The following is a 17,071-nucleotide window of genomic DNA, read 5'->3' as shown; positions in this document are numbered from 1 at the left end:
CAGTAGAACATTCTATTATGCTCCTCTCACAGCACTTATCTAATGCTGTCTAGTATCGTTAACGCTGACTTGTTTTCACTACCTCCTAGATAACACACTTCAGGATCACTTTAGGATGATATCTTTCTTATCCCTGAAATCCTATAGTGCCTGCTCAAAGTAGTAAATACTTGCTAGATTTAATTACACCTTAAATTTCAGCACCAGAATCTAGGTACTCTCTATATAAAATTATCTTCCTCTGAGCTTAAAACTAACAAAAATAAATGACAGTCTTTGGCCTATTAAATTTAGTCACACCACTTCTCAGTAACCATCATCATTTCTATTTTTCTGTGATACTAACTTCAATTTTTAAAAAATCTTACCTAATCTTCCAAAGTCTCCTTCACCCCATGTGTATAATTCACCATCCTCTGTGACAGCAGCACTATGTCTGTATCCAGCTGAGACACAAACAACTACCTGTATTGCACACAAAGTGAATTTGATGAACACAAGATACTAAACACAGAGTTCACATTTGATCCTATACAGAGAGACTTCAGAGATACTGATATTCACAACTCATCCAGAAGTGCCATATACAGTTGTGGAGGTTTTGCCCAGGACAAGGCTGCCTGCATAAAGGATCAAGAAAGTGCTGAAATACAGCCTAACCTCTGTTGGCCAAGCCACAAACTCTGACTTCTACCCAGAGAGGACAACTTTTCTTAATTCACACGGAGACTGTAAAGGCTAGCAGCACTCTCTCGCCCACTCCTCCCTGCCCCAAATACATCAATCTGATCACCTGCAACAATACTATATCACCAATCAACTCTTTACTCAAAGAGCTGGATGGGGCTGAACACTCGTGGGACAATGAAAAAATTTTAAATATAACATTAACACAAAACCTCCAGTCCTGGCTAATCAAGAAAACTTCATTACATAACAGGGTTAACTCTCAAAAACATACTATTACCAATGAAGAAAGATCTAAGATATAAGCTTATATCAATTAAACTCCTAATAGTATCTCTTTACCCTCAAATAGCTACACAGTTTATGGGCAGAATCAGGGAAATAAGGGTATATGGCAGCATAATTTGGGGATCACTTATACCTTTTAACACTGATCAAAATCACTAACTGCTGAAAAAAAGATAACAGAAAAAATATCCATACTAATAACTCCACATTTTTTAATCTCCAAAAATTAGAACTCACTTTAGAAAATTCAAACTTTAGATTCAATTAAAAATACTGAGTAGGGCTTCCCTGGGGGCGCAGTGGTTGAAAGTCCGCCTGCCAATGCAGGGGACACAGGTTCGTGCCCCAGTCCGGGAAGATCCCACATGCCGCGGAGCGGCTGGGCCCGAGAGCCATGGCCGCTGAGCCTGCACGTCCGGAGCCTGTGCTCCGCAACGGGAGAGGCCACAACAGTGAGAGGCCCACGTACAGAAAAATAAATAAATAAATAAAATAAAAAATACTGAGCACCTACTACATTTTAAATAATATGCTAAGAACCTCTGAAATTTTTATCTGTAAATTATTAATTTACTTTTTGGGAATTTTTCCTTCATGATATTCATACTAAGTTATTTTTAACTGGCAATGTTTCCATTATAAAATGAAACACTAAAAGAATATAAATAAGGAATTCCCTGGAGGTTCAGTGGTTAGGACTCAGCGCTTTCATAGCAGTGGCTCGAGTTCACCGGGCCACCACTATGGTCGTGCAAGCTGTGCGGTGCGGCCAAACAAAAAAATATACACACACACACACACACACACACACACACACACACATATGTATGTGTGTGTGTATATATATATATATATATATATGTAAAGAAAATTTTAAACAATGGGAATTAAGAAAAAAGGTGCTAGAAAAACTAAAAAAATACAACTTTAAAGAGTATTTATCTGAAGTTCCTTACAGTCCCATATTCAACATCTTATCAAGGACCCCCTGATGTTAAGTGGAATGTTCCAAGGCTCACTGATGTCTAAGTTAAACATTGAAAGTTATAATAAAGTAAAATTCATTTGAGAGCCAACTTTGTCAGACAAACTCCCATGAAAGAAGTGTCCCACTTTTAATTCTGGTATAAAATAAAATTTTAAGTTTAAAGACTTTTATATAAGAAAACATTCATAGAAAGAAAGGAATCTTAAAATGGAGGAACCCACAAAACTGCATATAATTTTAAGTTAGGAAAATGGCTTCATTTCTTTAAGAAAAGGTAAAATAGAAATAAAAAGAGGAGATCTAGCTTCAGTTTCTAATGGTACCATTTATTTGTGTGTGACCTTGGCCAAGTTACTTAACCACTTTAAATGTCTTATTTAAGTTTTTGTTAAAATGCCACCTACTCCAAGAGAACCCTCTGACCTCATTATCTAATATCACACCCAGCCATAGTTAGTATCTATTACATGACTCAATTTTTTTTACTATTATTTGAAATTATTTTATGTGTTTGCTTACTTATCATCTCTAGCCCACAGATTAAAGCTCCATGAGAGTAAGAATCTTGTCTGTTTTGTTCACTGCCCTATGTCTAATGCCTAAAACACTGCCTGGCATTTGGAAGGTACTAAATAAATATTTGTTAAATGGATGATTCTCAGTTTCCTATCTGTGAAATGAAAATAATAACTACTTTAACAAGGCTGTTATAATAATTAAAATTAAATAATGTATGTGAAAGTGTGTTGTAAACCATCAAGCAGATATACAAAAGATAAGCCAAAAGGGTTGGGAGGGTGGGCTACTTCAGAAAGAATAAATCAAAATCTGAAAGATACTGTCAATTATAGCAATCATAGTACCAGTGCATCTAATTATTTTTAAATCCGAAAAGAAGGCACATACCTTTCCCTGCAGAGGGCCCTGAATAAGCTTGGGATATTTCTGTGTTGAACTATTTCCATGTCCCAGTTTCCCATAATCACCATCTCCCCAGCTGAAGACTTCTCCTTCTGTAGTGAAAGCTAAAGTATGACCATCAGATCCTTTAGAAGATGAGACCTTTTTAATGGACCTGTGAGGCTCAAATGTTAACTTTTTTAAAGTAGACTGATTATTAGAATCTCCAAGGCCCAGTCTCCCATAGCTGCCTTTACCACAAGCTCTGACAGAGCCATCCATAGAAATGACAAAAGTGCAGTATTGTCCAGCTTCAATCTAGAAGCAAACAAACAGAATCACAGATATAAAATGCTTCTGTGAAAATCAAAGTATAATATTTAAGTTGATTTTACCAAAGAGGCTCAAAGGATATCTTTTAAAGAAGAATATGAATATCCATAGAGATTAAGAAGTAAACAGAAAATTAAGAAAACTGTTCATGGCCTATTCATGTTGACGTTACTGTTGAACTCAAATTAATGTATATTTTATCTTTTCAGGTTATCTAACAGTCATGGTTCAATGAAATAACAAAGAAAAATGTTTAGCCTACTCTTATATAATTGGTGAAGGGCAGGAAGGAAAATTTTCCTGTAATTCCTTAGGGTCCATTATAACAAGAGCCATGTAATATATATTCTAAATTCATTTGAGAAAAACATATGTTTTAATGAAAATAATAAAACAGAAAGTTCCATTTTGCCTAAAAGTTAGCTACAAATGTAAAAAAAGTGATCATAATAAGAAAATGAAATGCCAATATGGCAGAGGGAAAATTTTAATTTTTACTTAGTCTTATTTACCATTTGTGTTGAATATAAGGGTAAGTCTGCTGCCACTCATGATTCTTTTTAAAACTCCAGATGCAAACTGAACTTTTTAAAACTTGGAAACACTATTAGGGAAATGAGGGACTTAAAATATTTTTTTCTATGAAAATGAAAAAACTGATGCAGTATAGTATAGAAACAATATAGGTAAGAAACAAGCAAGAACATTCACTCATTAAAACAAAAAACAAAAAAAAACCACTCTTAACATTATTTAAAGCAAACCCTGTCATGTACCAATTTGTAAGGTATGCAGAGAACTCACAGTCTGCGCATCAGAGAAACTAGGAGCCAGTTTGGGTTGTAATATTTTCTCCTGTGTGCCTTCTACCAACTGATGGCTGCTATTGCTCCCCCAAACATAAACCTCACAGGTTTCTGAAACAATAGGAGCATCACCAGTCTGAATGCTATCTGGGCTAGCACATGTTCTTGAGTAATCAGAAGCCATTCTGCAAACCTATTAAAATAAGAAACAGGCAATAAATAGTCAAGACATTCTTAGTACAGATATTTTTATAAATATTCTCTGAAATTATTGTTGACTTTCCTTCTTTGAAAACTATCTCAACTGCTCAAATAAACTAAGAGCAACGCATCCAATCTTAAACACAGATGGCTAGACTATTTACTCCTGCAGAATAAATCACTAAAAGATACCAACAAAGGTGGCAAAAATGGGGAGGGGGAGACACACAATCAAGCCTTTATTAACTAAATATTTTATTAACGCATATAATAGCATTATAGAAGAACAAAGTAGGAAAAAACCTACCTTTGATAATCCCATCGCCTTAATACAATATATGCTATCTTTTTTTATATTTGTCCTTCCAGAGTTTTGCATATACACGCTCTTTAACATAGTTATCACAGTGGATACATAAGTGACGATACAGAAGGGCCATGAAGAATTTTCTCTATGTCTACTTAATCTTCGTAATTGAACCAATAATATTCCATCTAATGTAAAAATCACAATTTGCTTAAGCATTTTCCTTTAAGAGGACACTGAGATTCTTTCTACTTATTTGTTATATGAGCCATTTTTAAGAATACAGTTGTGGCTACTTCATTGTTTTGTTTTGTTTTTTTTTTGAAGGAAAATAATCAATGCTATTTGGCTGCAATGAAGTGTGTTCCCGGCTGGCTTCGTCGGGGGGGTTCCATTGATTCGCCCTGGGCACTGGCTCACTCCCTGCCACCTAGGCGGCCTCCTCCTCCTCCTCCTCCTCCTCCTGTTGCTAGATTTTTAATTACTTCACTTGGTAGAGAACCTCGGACATGGGACTACTATATGCAAAAAGTGACAACAATCTTCTGATTCCTGAAACATACTATACCAAATTGCTTTCAAAACTGGTGTTACAATATTATTTCATCACCAGCAATGTATAAAATGAGGGTGGTCTTAAAAACGATAAAGGTCCAAAGCAATTCAACACTCACACACATCTATACGTATCTGTATATGGATATAGATATAGATATATAAAAAATCATGGCTTATTTACCATTTGTGTTGAATATGATGGTAAAGTCTACTGCCATTCATAATGCTTTATAAAAATCCAGGCTTCTCCTCTCCTCCTCCCCTCTCCTCAAAACCCTGCCAAAAGCACAGGACCCAGGGTGGTCATCACAGTTGCCCTAACCAATGAATAGGGCTATGTGAGAGTACCAGTCTCACTGCACCCATACCAATAAGTATTATGCTCTAAATTTTTTTTGAAAAGTAAAGTGGGAAAAAAGAGGATGTATTCTTTTAACTTCACACTTCCTTATTTTCAACAGAACTGAAGTTTTTCCATCTATTTGCTTGTAACTAACTTCTGCTCATTTATTTATTAGGGTTTAATGGATTTTTTACTGACTTTGTATGAATCCCATACAATAAAGATATTATCTCTGACTACAGCTGTTGTCAATTTGTTGTCTGCCTTTTAGGGGTTGGTTTTGTTTTTGTTTTTCTCTGAATCAAGTAAAACAATAAAAGAAGAATCTTCAAAAGTCAATATATTATATTGCCAGACCATGAAATGGGAAGGGATAGAGTAATTTCAGTTAGAATCTTTAAATAGTACCCAAAACCATAGAATATATGTGTCAGACGAATAATTTTCAGTGAACATGATGAGAGTTTTGAGGACATACAAAATATGCATAAGTAAAGGCTGCCAGTCCCTAATAAGAGATCTGAAATTCTGCTGCTGACAAAAGGAGGAGGATGGGCCCAAGTAGGTTAGAATTTTTTATCTAAAGATCTATTACAGTAGTCCCCCTTTATTCGTGGTTTCACTTTCTGTGGTTTCAGTTACTGGCAGTGAATCATCATCTGAAAATATTAAATGGAAAATTCCAGAAATAAACAATTCATAAGTTTTAAACTGCATACTGTTCTGAGTATCATCCCTTTGTCCAGCATAGCCACACTATATAAGCTAGCCACCGGCAGTCACTTAGTAGTCATCTGGTTATCGGCTCATCTGCCACAGTATCTCAGTGCTTGTGTTCAAGTAACCCTTATGTTACTTAAAAACGGCCCCTAAGTGCAAGAGTTGTGATGCTGGCAATCTGGATATTCTCCTACTGTACATAATTTATAAATTAAGCTTTATCATAGGTATGTATGTATAGAATTAACATGGTTTATATAGGGTTTGGTACTATTCATGGTTTCAGGCATCTACTGGGGGTCTTGGAATATATTCCCCATATTTAAGAAGGGACTACTGCTCTATAATAAGACTTAAAAAAATAATAGCCCTCCTTCCCTGACTCCCACGAAAAAGAGAGAAGAGAGGAGAAGGGAAGGGGAAGGGAAGGGAAGGGGAGAAGAGGGGAGGAGAGGAGAGGGGGAAGCAAAGGTGGGGGAGGAGAGGGGGTAAAAAAAATCTGTTCACAAGACTTAGAAATGTGTTTTTTTAAAAACAACTGGAGGAGGGGCTTCCCTGATGGCGCAGTGGTTAAGAATCCGCCTGCCAATGCAGGGGACACGGGTTCAAGCCCTGGTCCAGGAAGATCCCACATGCTGCGGAGCAACTAAGCCCACATGCCGCAACTACTGAGCCTGTGCTCTAGAGCCCGCATGCCACAACTACTGAAGGCCGCGCACCTATAGCCTGTGCTCCGCAACAAGAGAAGCCATCATAATGAGAAGCACGCGCACCACAACGAAGAGTAGCCCATGCTTGCCACAACTAAAGAAAACCCATGCGCAGCAACAGAGACCCAATGCGGCCAAAAAAACCAAACAAACAAAAAAACAAACAAACAAAAAAAAACAACTGGGGGGGGCACGTAGAATTCTGGAAAAGATGACAATAGCAGCAGCAATGTAGTTTTCTAAACATGGAATCATTACACAAAACAAATAGAAGGCTAAACTCCAAATTTGTACTTAATATTCACAATAAAACTAGACAGACATAGCTCCGGTAACTCCAAAATATAAGCAGGTGCAGACAAACCACTACCAAATACAGAATCTGCATGGGAATAATAGCTGTGCAGGAGGAAGCCAAAGAGTGTCTGACAGACCTCAGAATAAGAAAACCCCAAAACAACCAATCAGGTACTCACCAGAAAGAACAGTGAGCCAATCTAAGAACAGCAGCTGCAACTGGGAAGAGTTTGCCCTCTCTGATAGCACGTAAGTACAAAGGTCCCATGATGAGAAGTTTGAAAAAAGCTAGAGCAGTCTAGCTCTTGTGAATTCTTGAAACTGAAAAGCCAGTACTCCCTTCCAGGACAGAGCCCCTCATACTGAGCAGAAACTACTGGGAGTGGAATAAAAGTTGAGCAGAATGAGGACAACAGAAAGGAAAGAGAAAAAGTTAAGATAAAAGGTGGGGAGGGGAATACGCTTGAAACCACCATGTTTTGTCTAACGTTACACAAAAACAATAGAGAAAGGGAGTCTATGGATTTAGAAAAGCCATCCTGAATGCCATCCCGTTCTAAAAATTCAGGAAAACAAATATTTCATAAAAATAAGCAACAGAAAAGTATGAAGGTCAAATTCCATATGAAGTTGTTATAAGGGGAAAAAAAGGAAAAGAGGCAGAATAACATCCGTACAATAAAAAAATGACAGATGAGAAATGCCCACAAAACAGATCAAACTGTAACCTATTTCAAAGCAAGGTAAAGGGATTAAGAAAATGAAACACGACTTGAAAGAAAAACACAAAACTGAAAGAGAAGCATTCAAAAATGAGGTGACAGACTCAAAAAAAGAATTAGAAATAAGAGAAAAAATCATTTCAGAAATGAGGGGTAAACTATAAGAAATCCAATAGTAAATAAATACAGAAGATAATACCTTATGAGCAACAAAAGGGAAAAAGCTGTTCAGAAATAAAAAAGAAATGAAAATTATATAAAAAGTATTCAAAAAAAAAGAAGTATTCAAAAAAAAGTGACAATTACTAAGTTAATTGTTAAAAATCCAACATACATCCGAGAGTGAACCAGGAAGAAACAGAAAATATAGACACAAATCACAAGCACTGAAATTGAGACTGTGATTAAAAATCTTCCAACAAATAAAAGCCGAGGACCAGATGGCTTCACAGGTGAATGCTATCAAACATTTAGAGAAGAGCTAATACTTATCCTTCCCAAACTCTTCCAAAATACAGCAGAGGGAGGAACACTCCCAAACTCATTCTATGAGGCCACCATCACCCTGATACCAAAATCAGACAAAGATGTCACAAAGAAAGAAAACTACAGGCCAACATCACTGATGAACATAGATGCAAAAATCCTCAACAAAATACTACCAAACAGAATCCAACAGCACATTAAAAGGATCATACACCATGATCAAGTGGGGTTTCTTCCAGGAATGCAAGGATTCTTCAATATACGCAAATCAATCAACGTGATAAACCATATTAACAAATTGAAGGAGAAAAACCATATGATCATCTCAATAGAGCCAGAGAAAGCTTTTGACAAAATATAACAGCCATTTATGATAAAAACCCTGCAGAAAGTAGGCATAGAGGGAACTTTCCTCAACATAATAAAGGCCATATATGACAAACCCACAGCCAACATCATCCTCAATGGTGAAAAACTGAAAGCATTTCCACTAAGATCAGGAACAAGACAAGGTTGCCCACTCTCACCACTCTTATTCAACATAGTTTTGGAAGTTTTAGCCACAGCAATCAGAGAAGAAAAGGAAATAGAAGGAATCCATATCGGAAAAGAAGAAGTAAAGCTGTCACTGTTTGCAGATGACATGAAACTATACATAGAGAATCCTAAAGATGCTACCTGAAAAATATTAGAGGTAATCAATGAATTTGGTAAAGTAGCAGGATACAAAAGTAATGCAGAGAAATCTCTTGCATTCCTATACACTAATGATGAAAACTCTGAAAGTGAAATTAAGGAAACACTCCCATTTACCACTGCAACAAAAAGAATAAAATACCTAGGAATAAACCTACCTAAGGAGACAAAAAACCTGTATGCAGACAGAAGACCTATAAGACACTGATGAAAGAAATTAAAGATGATACAAACAGATGGAGAGATATACCATGTTCTTGGATTGGAAGAATCAACATTGTGAAAATGACTATACTACCCAAAGCAATCTACAGATTCAATGCAATGCCTATCAAGCTACCAATGACATTTTTCACAGAACTAGAACAAAAAATTTCACAATTTGTATGGAAACACAAAAGACCCCAAATAGCCAAAGCAATCTTGAGAAAGAAAAACGGAGCTGGAGGAATCAGGCTCCCGGACTTCAGACTATACTACAAAGCTACAGTAATCAAGACAGTATGGTACTGGCACAAAAACAGAAAGATAGATCAATGGAACAGGATAGAAAGCCCAGAGATAAATCCATGCACATATGGGCACCTTATCTTTGATAAGGAAGGCAAGAATATACAATGGAGAAAAGACAGCCTCTTCAGTAAGTGGTGCTGGGAAAACTGGACAGCTACATGTAAAAGAATGAAATTAGAAAATAAAAATAAACTCAAAATGGATTAAAGACCTAAATGTAAGGTCAGACACTACAAAACTCTTAGAGGAAAACATAGGCAGAACACTCTATGACATATATCACAGCAAGATCTTTTTTGACCCACCTCCTACAGAAATGGAAATAAAAACAAAACTAAAAAAATGGGACGTAATGAAACTTAATAGCTTTTGCACAGCAAAGGAAACCATAAACAAGATGAAAAGACAACCCTCAGAATGGGAGAAAATATTTGCAAATGAAGCAACTGACAAAGGATTAATCTCCAAAATTTATAAGCAGCTCATGCAGCTCAATATCAAAAAAACAAGCAACCCAATCCAAAAATGGGCAGAAGACCTAAATAGACATTTCTCCGACAAAGATATACAGATTGCCAACAAACACGTGAAAGGATGCTCAACATCACTAATCATTAGAGAAATGCAAATCAAAACTACAGTGAGGTATCACCTCGCACCACTCAGAATGGCCATCATGAAAAAGTCTACAAACAATAAATGCTGGAGAGGGTGTGGAGAAAAGGGAACCCTCTTGCACTGTTGGTGGGAATGTAAATTGATACAGCCACTATGGAGAACAGTATGGAGGTTCCTTAAAAAACTAAAAATAGGGCTTCCCTGGTGGCGCAGTGGTTGAGAGTCCGCCTGCCGATGCAGGGGACATGGGTTCGTGCCCCGGTCTGGCAAGATTCCACATGCCGCGGAGCGGCTGGACCCGTGAGCCATGGCCGCTGAGTCTGTGCATCCAGAGCCTGTGCTCCACAACGGGAGAGGCCACAACAGTGAGAGGCCCGTGTACAGCCAAAAAAAAAAAACTAAAAATAGAACTACCATACGACCCAGCAATCCCACTACTGGGCATATACCATGAGAAAACCATAATTCAAAAAGAGTCATGTACCACAATGTTCATTGCAGCACTCTTCACAATAGCCGGGACATGGAAGCAACCTAAGTGTCCACTGACAGATGAATGAATAAAGAAGATGTGGCACATATATACAATGGAATATTACTCAGCCATAAAAAGAAATGAAATTGAGTTATCTGTAGTGGGGTGGATGGACCTAGAGTCTGTCATACAGAATGAAGTAAGTCAGAAAGAGAAAAATAAATCCCATATGATTACATATATGGAATCTAAAAATAAAAAATGGTTCTGAAGAACAGAGGGGTAGGACAGGAATAAAGACGCAGACGTAGAGAATGGACTTGAGGACACAGGGAGGGGGAAGGGTAAGCTGGGACGAAGTGAGAGAGTAGCATGGACTTATATATACTACCAAATGTAAAATAGATAGCTAATGGGAAGCAGCTGCATAGCACAGGGAGATCAGCTCAGTGCTTTGTGACCACCTAGAGAGGTGGGATAGGGAAGGTGGGAGGGAGATGAAAGAGGGAGGAGATATGGGGATATGTGTATACGTATAGCTGATTCACTTTGTTATAAAGCAGAAAGTAACACCATTGTAAAGCAATTATACTCCATAAAGATGTTAAAAAAATAATCCAACATTAAAACAATAGTGGTCCTAGATGAGAACCAAATAAAAAGAGTAAAAATGATACTAAAAACAATAATTTAGGGAAACTTCCCTGAAATAAAAAAGATTTGAAACTACATATTAAAATCCTCACATCTCTGAGAACATCGACCCAGAATACATAACATCAAGATGTATTCTAGTAAAATTACTGCCAGAAGAAAATGAATGAATATACTTAAGAAGTAAAGAAAATGTGAGCCAAAGATTTTATCTTCTCAAAACTGACTTTCAAGTATAAAGTGCACAGCAATTAAAACGTAAGAACTAAGAGAATCTTTTTCGTGAGTATTTATTGAAGATTCTACTAGAGAATAAGCTTCAGACAAACAAAAAGAATAGAGAGCCACTGACAGAAACTGGCAGTGAGCATGAAATATGTAGTTACTTGTAGTTACTTGTACAAGGGTTAAAAGGCTTAAAAGGGTTAAAAGTAAATATGTTCTGAGTATGCAGATATAATACAACTACAAAAAATGGGGAAAGCATATGTAAAAAGTTAATATTTTTAGTAATCATACAGTGGTAGTGTCTGTCTTATTTTAGGATTGCTGTGTGTGTGTGTGTGTGTGTGTGTGTGTGTACTGTGTGATTAAAATAAATAATTACAGGATATTCTAATTCTATATCCCTGTATCCTTCAGAATCAGCATTCTTAGTTGGAAGAAAGGATATATAAATGTAATATAGAAAAGCAGAAATTCTATAGCCCTGATTTTGAAAGTATCGGTATCAACTCATGAGGTATATTAGCTTTAAATACGCATGCATGTGTGAACACACACACATTTCCTAGCTCTGGCTACTGTAAGACCCCAGAAAAATAATACCTACTTAGTAGTGATGAGCACCCTGATTGTGGTCCTGAAATAATATTTTCCACTTTAAAAAAAACAGTGTTTATGGAGAAAGAGCTAGCTGGTTGCAGATCCAGATCAAGAAATGTATGAGTCCAGAAACAATTTGATGGGTCAAATAGCAAGGAAGCAATCAAAGATTATTAGGCCTATGTCAAAAGAGCTTGGGAACCACACTGAAAGAGACTACTACCCTGAAAGACTGTTGGCCAAAGATAAAACAATATGAGCTTCACTACAGATAATAATTCAACAAAGTAAAATTTGAATCGGTTTAAATCTACAAGTTCATAACAATACTTTTCAAGTGAAACCAATTGGTCAAGTTTGGAGCATGACAGGAGATCAGTCCATTAAACTGGAAACTAGTAAATAAAAATCGGTGTTAAAAATTTTTTTAAAAATCAAGTGGAGAGAATCAAGCACTTATTCTGCTTTTCCTGTCTGAACTGTGGCAGGGTAACCAAACTGTCAATAAGGGAATCATCTCTTTATGAAAACATTCCAATTAATAAATGAAAGAGGAATGATATAATTAGAATATCACCATTTTGCAACCAAGCACCAATGAATTAATAGATCTGATCATTAAGAATCAAGGGCTGCTAATACTACAAAAAGACAGACAACCAGATGGAAGATCACAACACCATGTTTAGCTTTGCCAAAGGGATCAAACCTGAAACTGATCAAGTCTCTAGATTCACCTGTCAGTATGCAGGAAATACATAGGAACTGCATTATGAGTAATCAATCAGCAAACTCCAGATGGTAGGAAATTATACAGCCTTAAAAGTCCAAGTTCCTGAACAAATACACTAAAGGAAAATAAAAACAATGGAGGGGGAACCTATAGATTAAGAGATTTAAAAGATATATATAGGACTTCCCTGGTGGCGCAGTGGTTAAGAATCTGCCAGTCAATGCAGGGGACGTGGGTTCAAGGCCTGGTCCGGGCAGATCCCACATACCGCAGAGCAACTAAGCCCGTGATCCGCAACTACTGAGCCTGCGCTCTAGAGCCCGCAAGCCACAACTACTGAGCCCATGTGCCACAACTACTGAAGCCCGTGCGCCTAGAGCCTGTGCTCCACAACAAGAGAAGCCACCACAATGAGAGCCCGTGCACCACAACGAAGAGTAGCCCCCGCTCACCGCAACTAGAGAAAGCCTGTGCGCCACAACGAAGACCCAACGCAGCCAAAAAAAAAAAAACTTTTAATTAAAAAAATATATATACTAAAAAGATATATATAGATATATAGATTGTTTTAATAGGGAAGACTGAACTATAGTGTCTAGGGATGCACACAACTATAAAGAAATGCAACAAAGTGACTACACTTGAAGTCAGGATAGTGGCTACTTACGGAAGGAGGAAAGGGATAATGACCAGGACATGAAAGGGTTTCTCGGGTTGCTAGTAAAGTTTTATTTCTTTCCTGGGCACAGATTAAGAGGACATTTGTTTTAAAATAATTCATTAAGGCACACATTTGTATGTCTTTCCGTATCTGTTTTAATAATACATTTTTAAATTAAAAAATGCACATATGGGAGGGGGAAGGGTAAGCGGGGACGAAGTCAGAGAGTGGCGTGGACATATACACACTACCAAATGTAAAATAGATAGCTAGTGGGAAGCAGCCACATAGCACACGGAGATCAGCTCGGTGCTTTGTGACCACCTAGAGGGGTGGGATAGGGAGGGTGGGTGGGTAGAAGGGAGACGCAAGAGGGAGGGGATAGGGGGATATATGTACACGTATAGCTGATTCACTTTGTTTTACAGCAGAAACTAACACAACAATGTAAAGCAATTATACTCCAATAATGATGTTTTAAAAAAATAATGCACATGATACAAAGTCCAAAATGAATAAAAGGGTATGCATTGAAAACTATGCCTCCTTCCCACACCTGATGCGAGACACCCCGGCTCCACTTTCTAGAGGCAACCAATCACGGATGCCACTTTCTTTTGCATCCTTTCCAGAGACTGAATGGATTTTTTTTTTTTTTTTTTTTTTTTGCGTTACGCGGGCCTCTCAATGCTGCGGCCTCTCCCGTTGCGGAGCACAGGCTCCGGACGCGCAGGCTCAGCGGCCATGGCCCACGGGCCCAGCCGCTCCGCGGCATGTGGGATCTTCCCGGACCGGGGCACGAACCCACGTCCCCTGCATCGGCAGGCAGACTCTCAACCACTGTGCCACCAGGGAAGCCCTGAATGGATTATTTTTAAGGGATAAATACATGCTGTAGCATTTTAAGACAAAGTAATTTTTATTTATTGATTTTTATTGGAATATATTTGATTTACAATGTTGTGTTACTTTCAGGTGTACAGCAAAGTGAATCTGTTATACATATACATATATCCACTCATTTTGAGATTCTTTTCCCATATAGGCTATTACAGAGTACTGAGTAGAGTTCCTTGTGCTATACAGTACGTCCTTATTAGTTATCTATTTTATATCTGGTAGTATGTATATGTCAATCACAATCTTCCAGTTTATCCCTTGACAAAGTAATTTTTCACATAAAAGCCATGATTATTACGTACCTCTTCAAAAAGACATAAAGCTGCCTCATAGAGTGAGCACAAGCCATCGGATGTTCTGGGTGGTTCCCTCCACTGACTCCGATCAGCAGATGAACCCTATAATTAAGACATTGTGGGATACAGTTAGGGAAGGAGAGAGACATGTATTAAAATCACTTAAATAGTCTACAAAAACATCTGAGGAACTGTTCACATAATTATGTGCATTAAAATCAAATCCTAACATTAGGTCATGAAACCAATTTTATGTGTAAGTGTTATAAAAGACATGGCTATAGAGTGAAGCAGTAAATTAAGTACCAATCCCTCACTTATTACATTAGTGATTTGTTCTAAGTGTCACAAGGTTTGACCTAAAAACACTCAAGGAGGCAGAATTTTGCCAACTACACACTCTTTGGGTGGCCAATATCCAATAAATGGGGTCCCAGCAAATATTCTACTCCCCTGGGGCTGTCTTGTCCACTTGCTCCAAGAATACAGTAGAATGCAGCCAGCTTAAGTGATGATCCTTACCAGAGCAGCAGTAAGTCTGTTCCTCCCTTCTTAGTTTCAGCACAACAAAGGTCCCACAAGTCAGTTCATGTAGCTACCTGACTATATTAGCAACAAAATATCTTTTTCCTAGCACAGCTGAGGAATCATAGCTCCTCTCTGTGACTAACTGCCTACTCTCCACAATAGGGCCCAATGGCTATGACCAGAAATCATTCTTTCATTGAAAACTGATAAATCAGAGAGTGAACTTGACCTCCACTGTTCCCTCAAATTCCCATATCCTTAAATCTTTACATCACAAATGTCAAGTTCTTTCTCTGATTTATCCATCCTCTAGTTGTAAAATTTTCATCTGTGGCTTTATTTCAAAGACGATTATATTGTAAAAATATTTAGATTCTAGATGATCACCGGGCAAACATACCACAGAAAAGTTATCCTCTACCGTGGAACAGAGGTTGGCCTAGATGCTCTGTACGATCCCATCCAACTCTAACATTATATGATTTTATCAATTCAGACTATTTTAATTAACGTGGTTCCTAAGTAATGAACGAAATGAATATGTTGGCTATTTAATTTATTGCTGGGTCATCAGGTGCTAAGCTACTGCTACCAAATCAATTTTTCTTTTTTATTGCTTAGGTGGTGCTTCTCGAATTTTAATGTGGACATAAGTTATCTGGAAATTTTGTTAAAATGCAGATTCTAATTCAGTAAATATAGGTGGGGGCCTGAGATTCTGTATTTCTAACAAGTTCTCAGGTGATGCCAATGCTGCTGTCTGAGGCTCACACTTCAAGTAGTAAGGCTTTCGAGAGCCACTTGCAGGTCTTGGAGTCATATGAGAAGCTGAGTGTTCAAAATTATCTAGTTCCTAGGCACACAAGGTGTGGCTATACCAGCAAATACTTTGAGGCACAGCCTCTCCAAATTCCGTAATTAGCTGCGTAGCACTTCTGGGAGAAACACAATTGTAATCTGTGGCTCCGTTATTTAAAGGCCACCTCTACTGATCACCAAACCAAAAGCAGATAAGAAACAACAGCAGCTTGCCATACCTTTCTAGAAGCTGGCACCAGGCCGGTAATAATTCCTTTTTATGCCTTTCTACAGTATGAAGGAAAATGCTGAAAATAACATAAGGTTTTCAGTGAGAGATCTGAGTTTAAATCCATGTTCCATCACTTACTGGCAACGTGACTTAAGGGTAAGTTTGCTTATCCTTAGACAGGAATAATTCCTCTATTATTTAGGGCTGTTGGGAAGAATAACTGAAATTATGCATAAAACATGCTTAGCATAGTTCTTAATACATAGTACGAACTCAAAACTGGCATCAGTAATTATTATTTTGTATGATGTACATGGAGAAAGTAGAGAAAACACAGGGAGTCTTTAATAAACTCCTGCTAACTTTAAAAATACCAAACCAATTTTTTTAAAAATCCTTCAAACACTGTCTGCAGTGACTGTCACTGACTTCTGTTCTCCCCAAAAAGTCAATAGTTAAGGGTAAGACTAATCCAGCCCCAGTAAATTAGGATTAAAGATATCTTAAAAACCCACTCTGTATAGAATTCTTAATGTGTTTTGTAAATATACTGCACAATAGAAAAAGAGGCCTATACCTAGGCATTTTTAAAGAAATTACATTTTGGAAATGTGTAACTTCATACACTGCTAATATACCACAGGAAGTTCAAAGGTCCAAAGATAAATGGGAAATTAAAATAACATAAATGTGTGGTTTCACAGGTCTTCATTGAATTACCTTTCTCTTATTTACCTACCATCAAAAATAATGTAATACCTTTTCGTTTTTTTCACATCTGTCTTTTTAAGAAAAT

General features: G+C 37.4%; 1 protein-coding gene across 1 annotated transcript in view; it reads right to left on the bottom strand.

Moving 5' to 3' along the window:
- Positions 1 to 17,071, bottom strand: part of HERC1 (HECT and RLD domain containing E3 ubiquitin protein ligase family member 1) — a 215,321-nt gene that overhangs the window by 151,395 nt on the left and 46,855 nt on the right. Inside the window, exons 3-6 of the mRNA XM_060294157.1 lie at positions 14,724 to 14,819; positions 4,001 to 4,195; positions 2,870 to 3,181; positions 369 to 465 (exon numbers count right to left, since the gene is read on the bottom strand). Coding sequence (XP_060150140.1) covers positions 369 to 465; positions 2,870 to 3,181; positions 4,001 to 4,195; positions 14,724 to 14,819 — 700 coding nt within the window. The remainder of the gene's footprint in view (positions 1 to 368; positions 466 to 2,869; positions 3,182 to 4,000; positions 4,196 to 14,723; positions 14,820 to 17,071) is intronic.

Source organism: Globicephala melas, chromosome 2 (genome assembly GCF_963455315.2).
Source record: "Globicephala melas chromosome 2, mGloMel1.2, whole genome shotgun sequence".
Classification (NCBI taxonomy): Eukaryota; Metazoa; Chordata; class Mammalia; order Artiodactyla; family Delphinidae; genus Globicephala; species Globicephala melas.
This window is presented reverse-complemented; position numbering and strand designations above follow the sequence as displayed.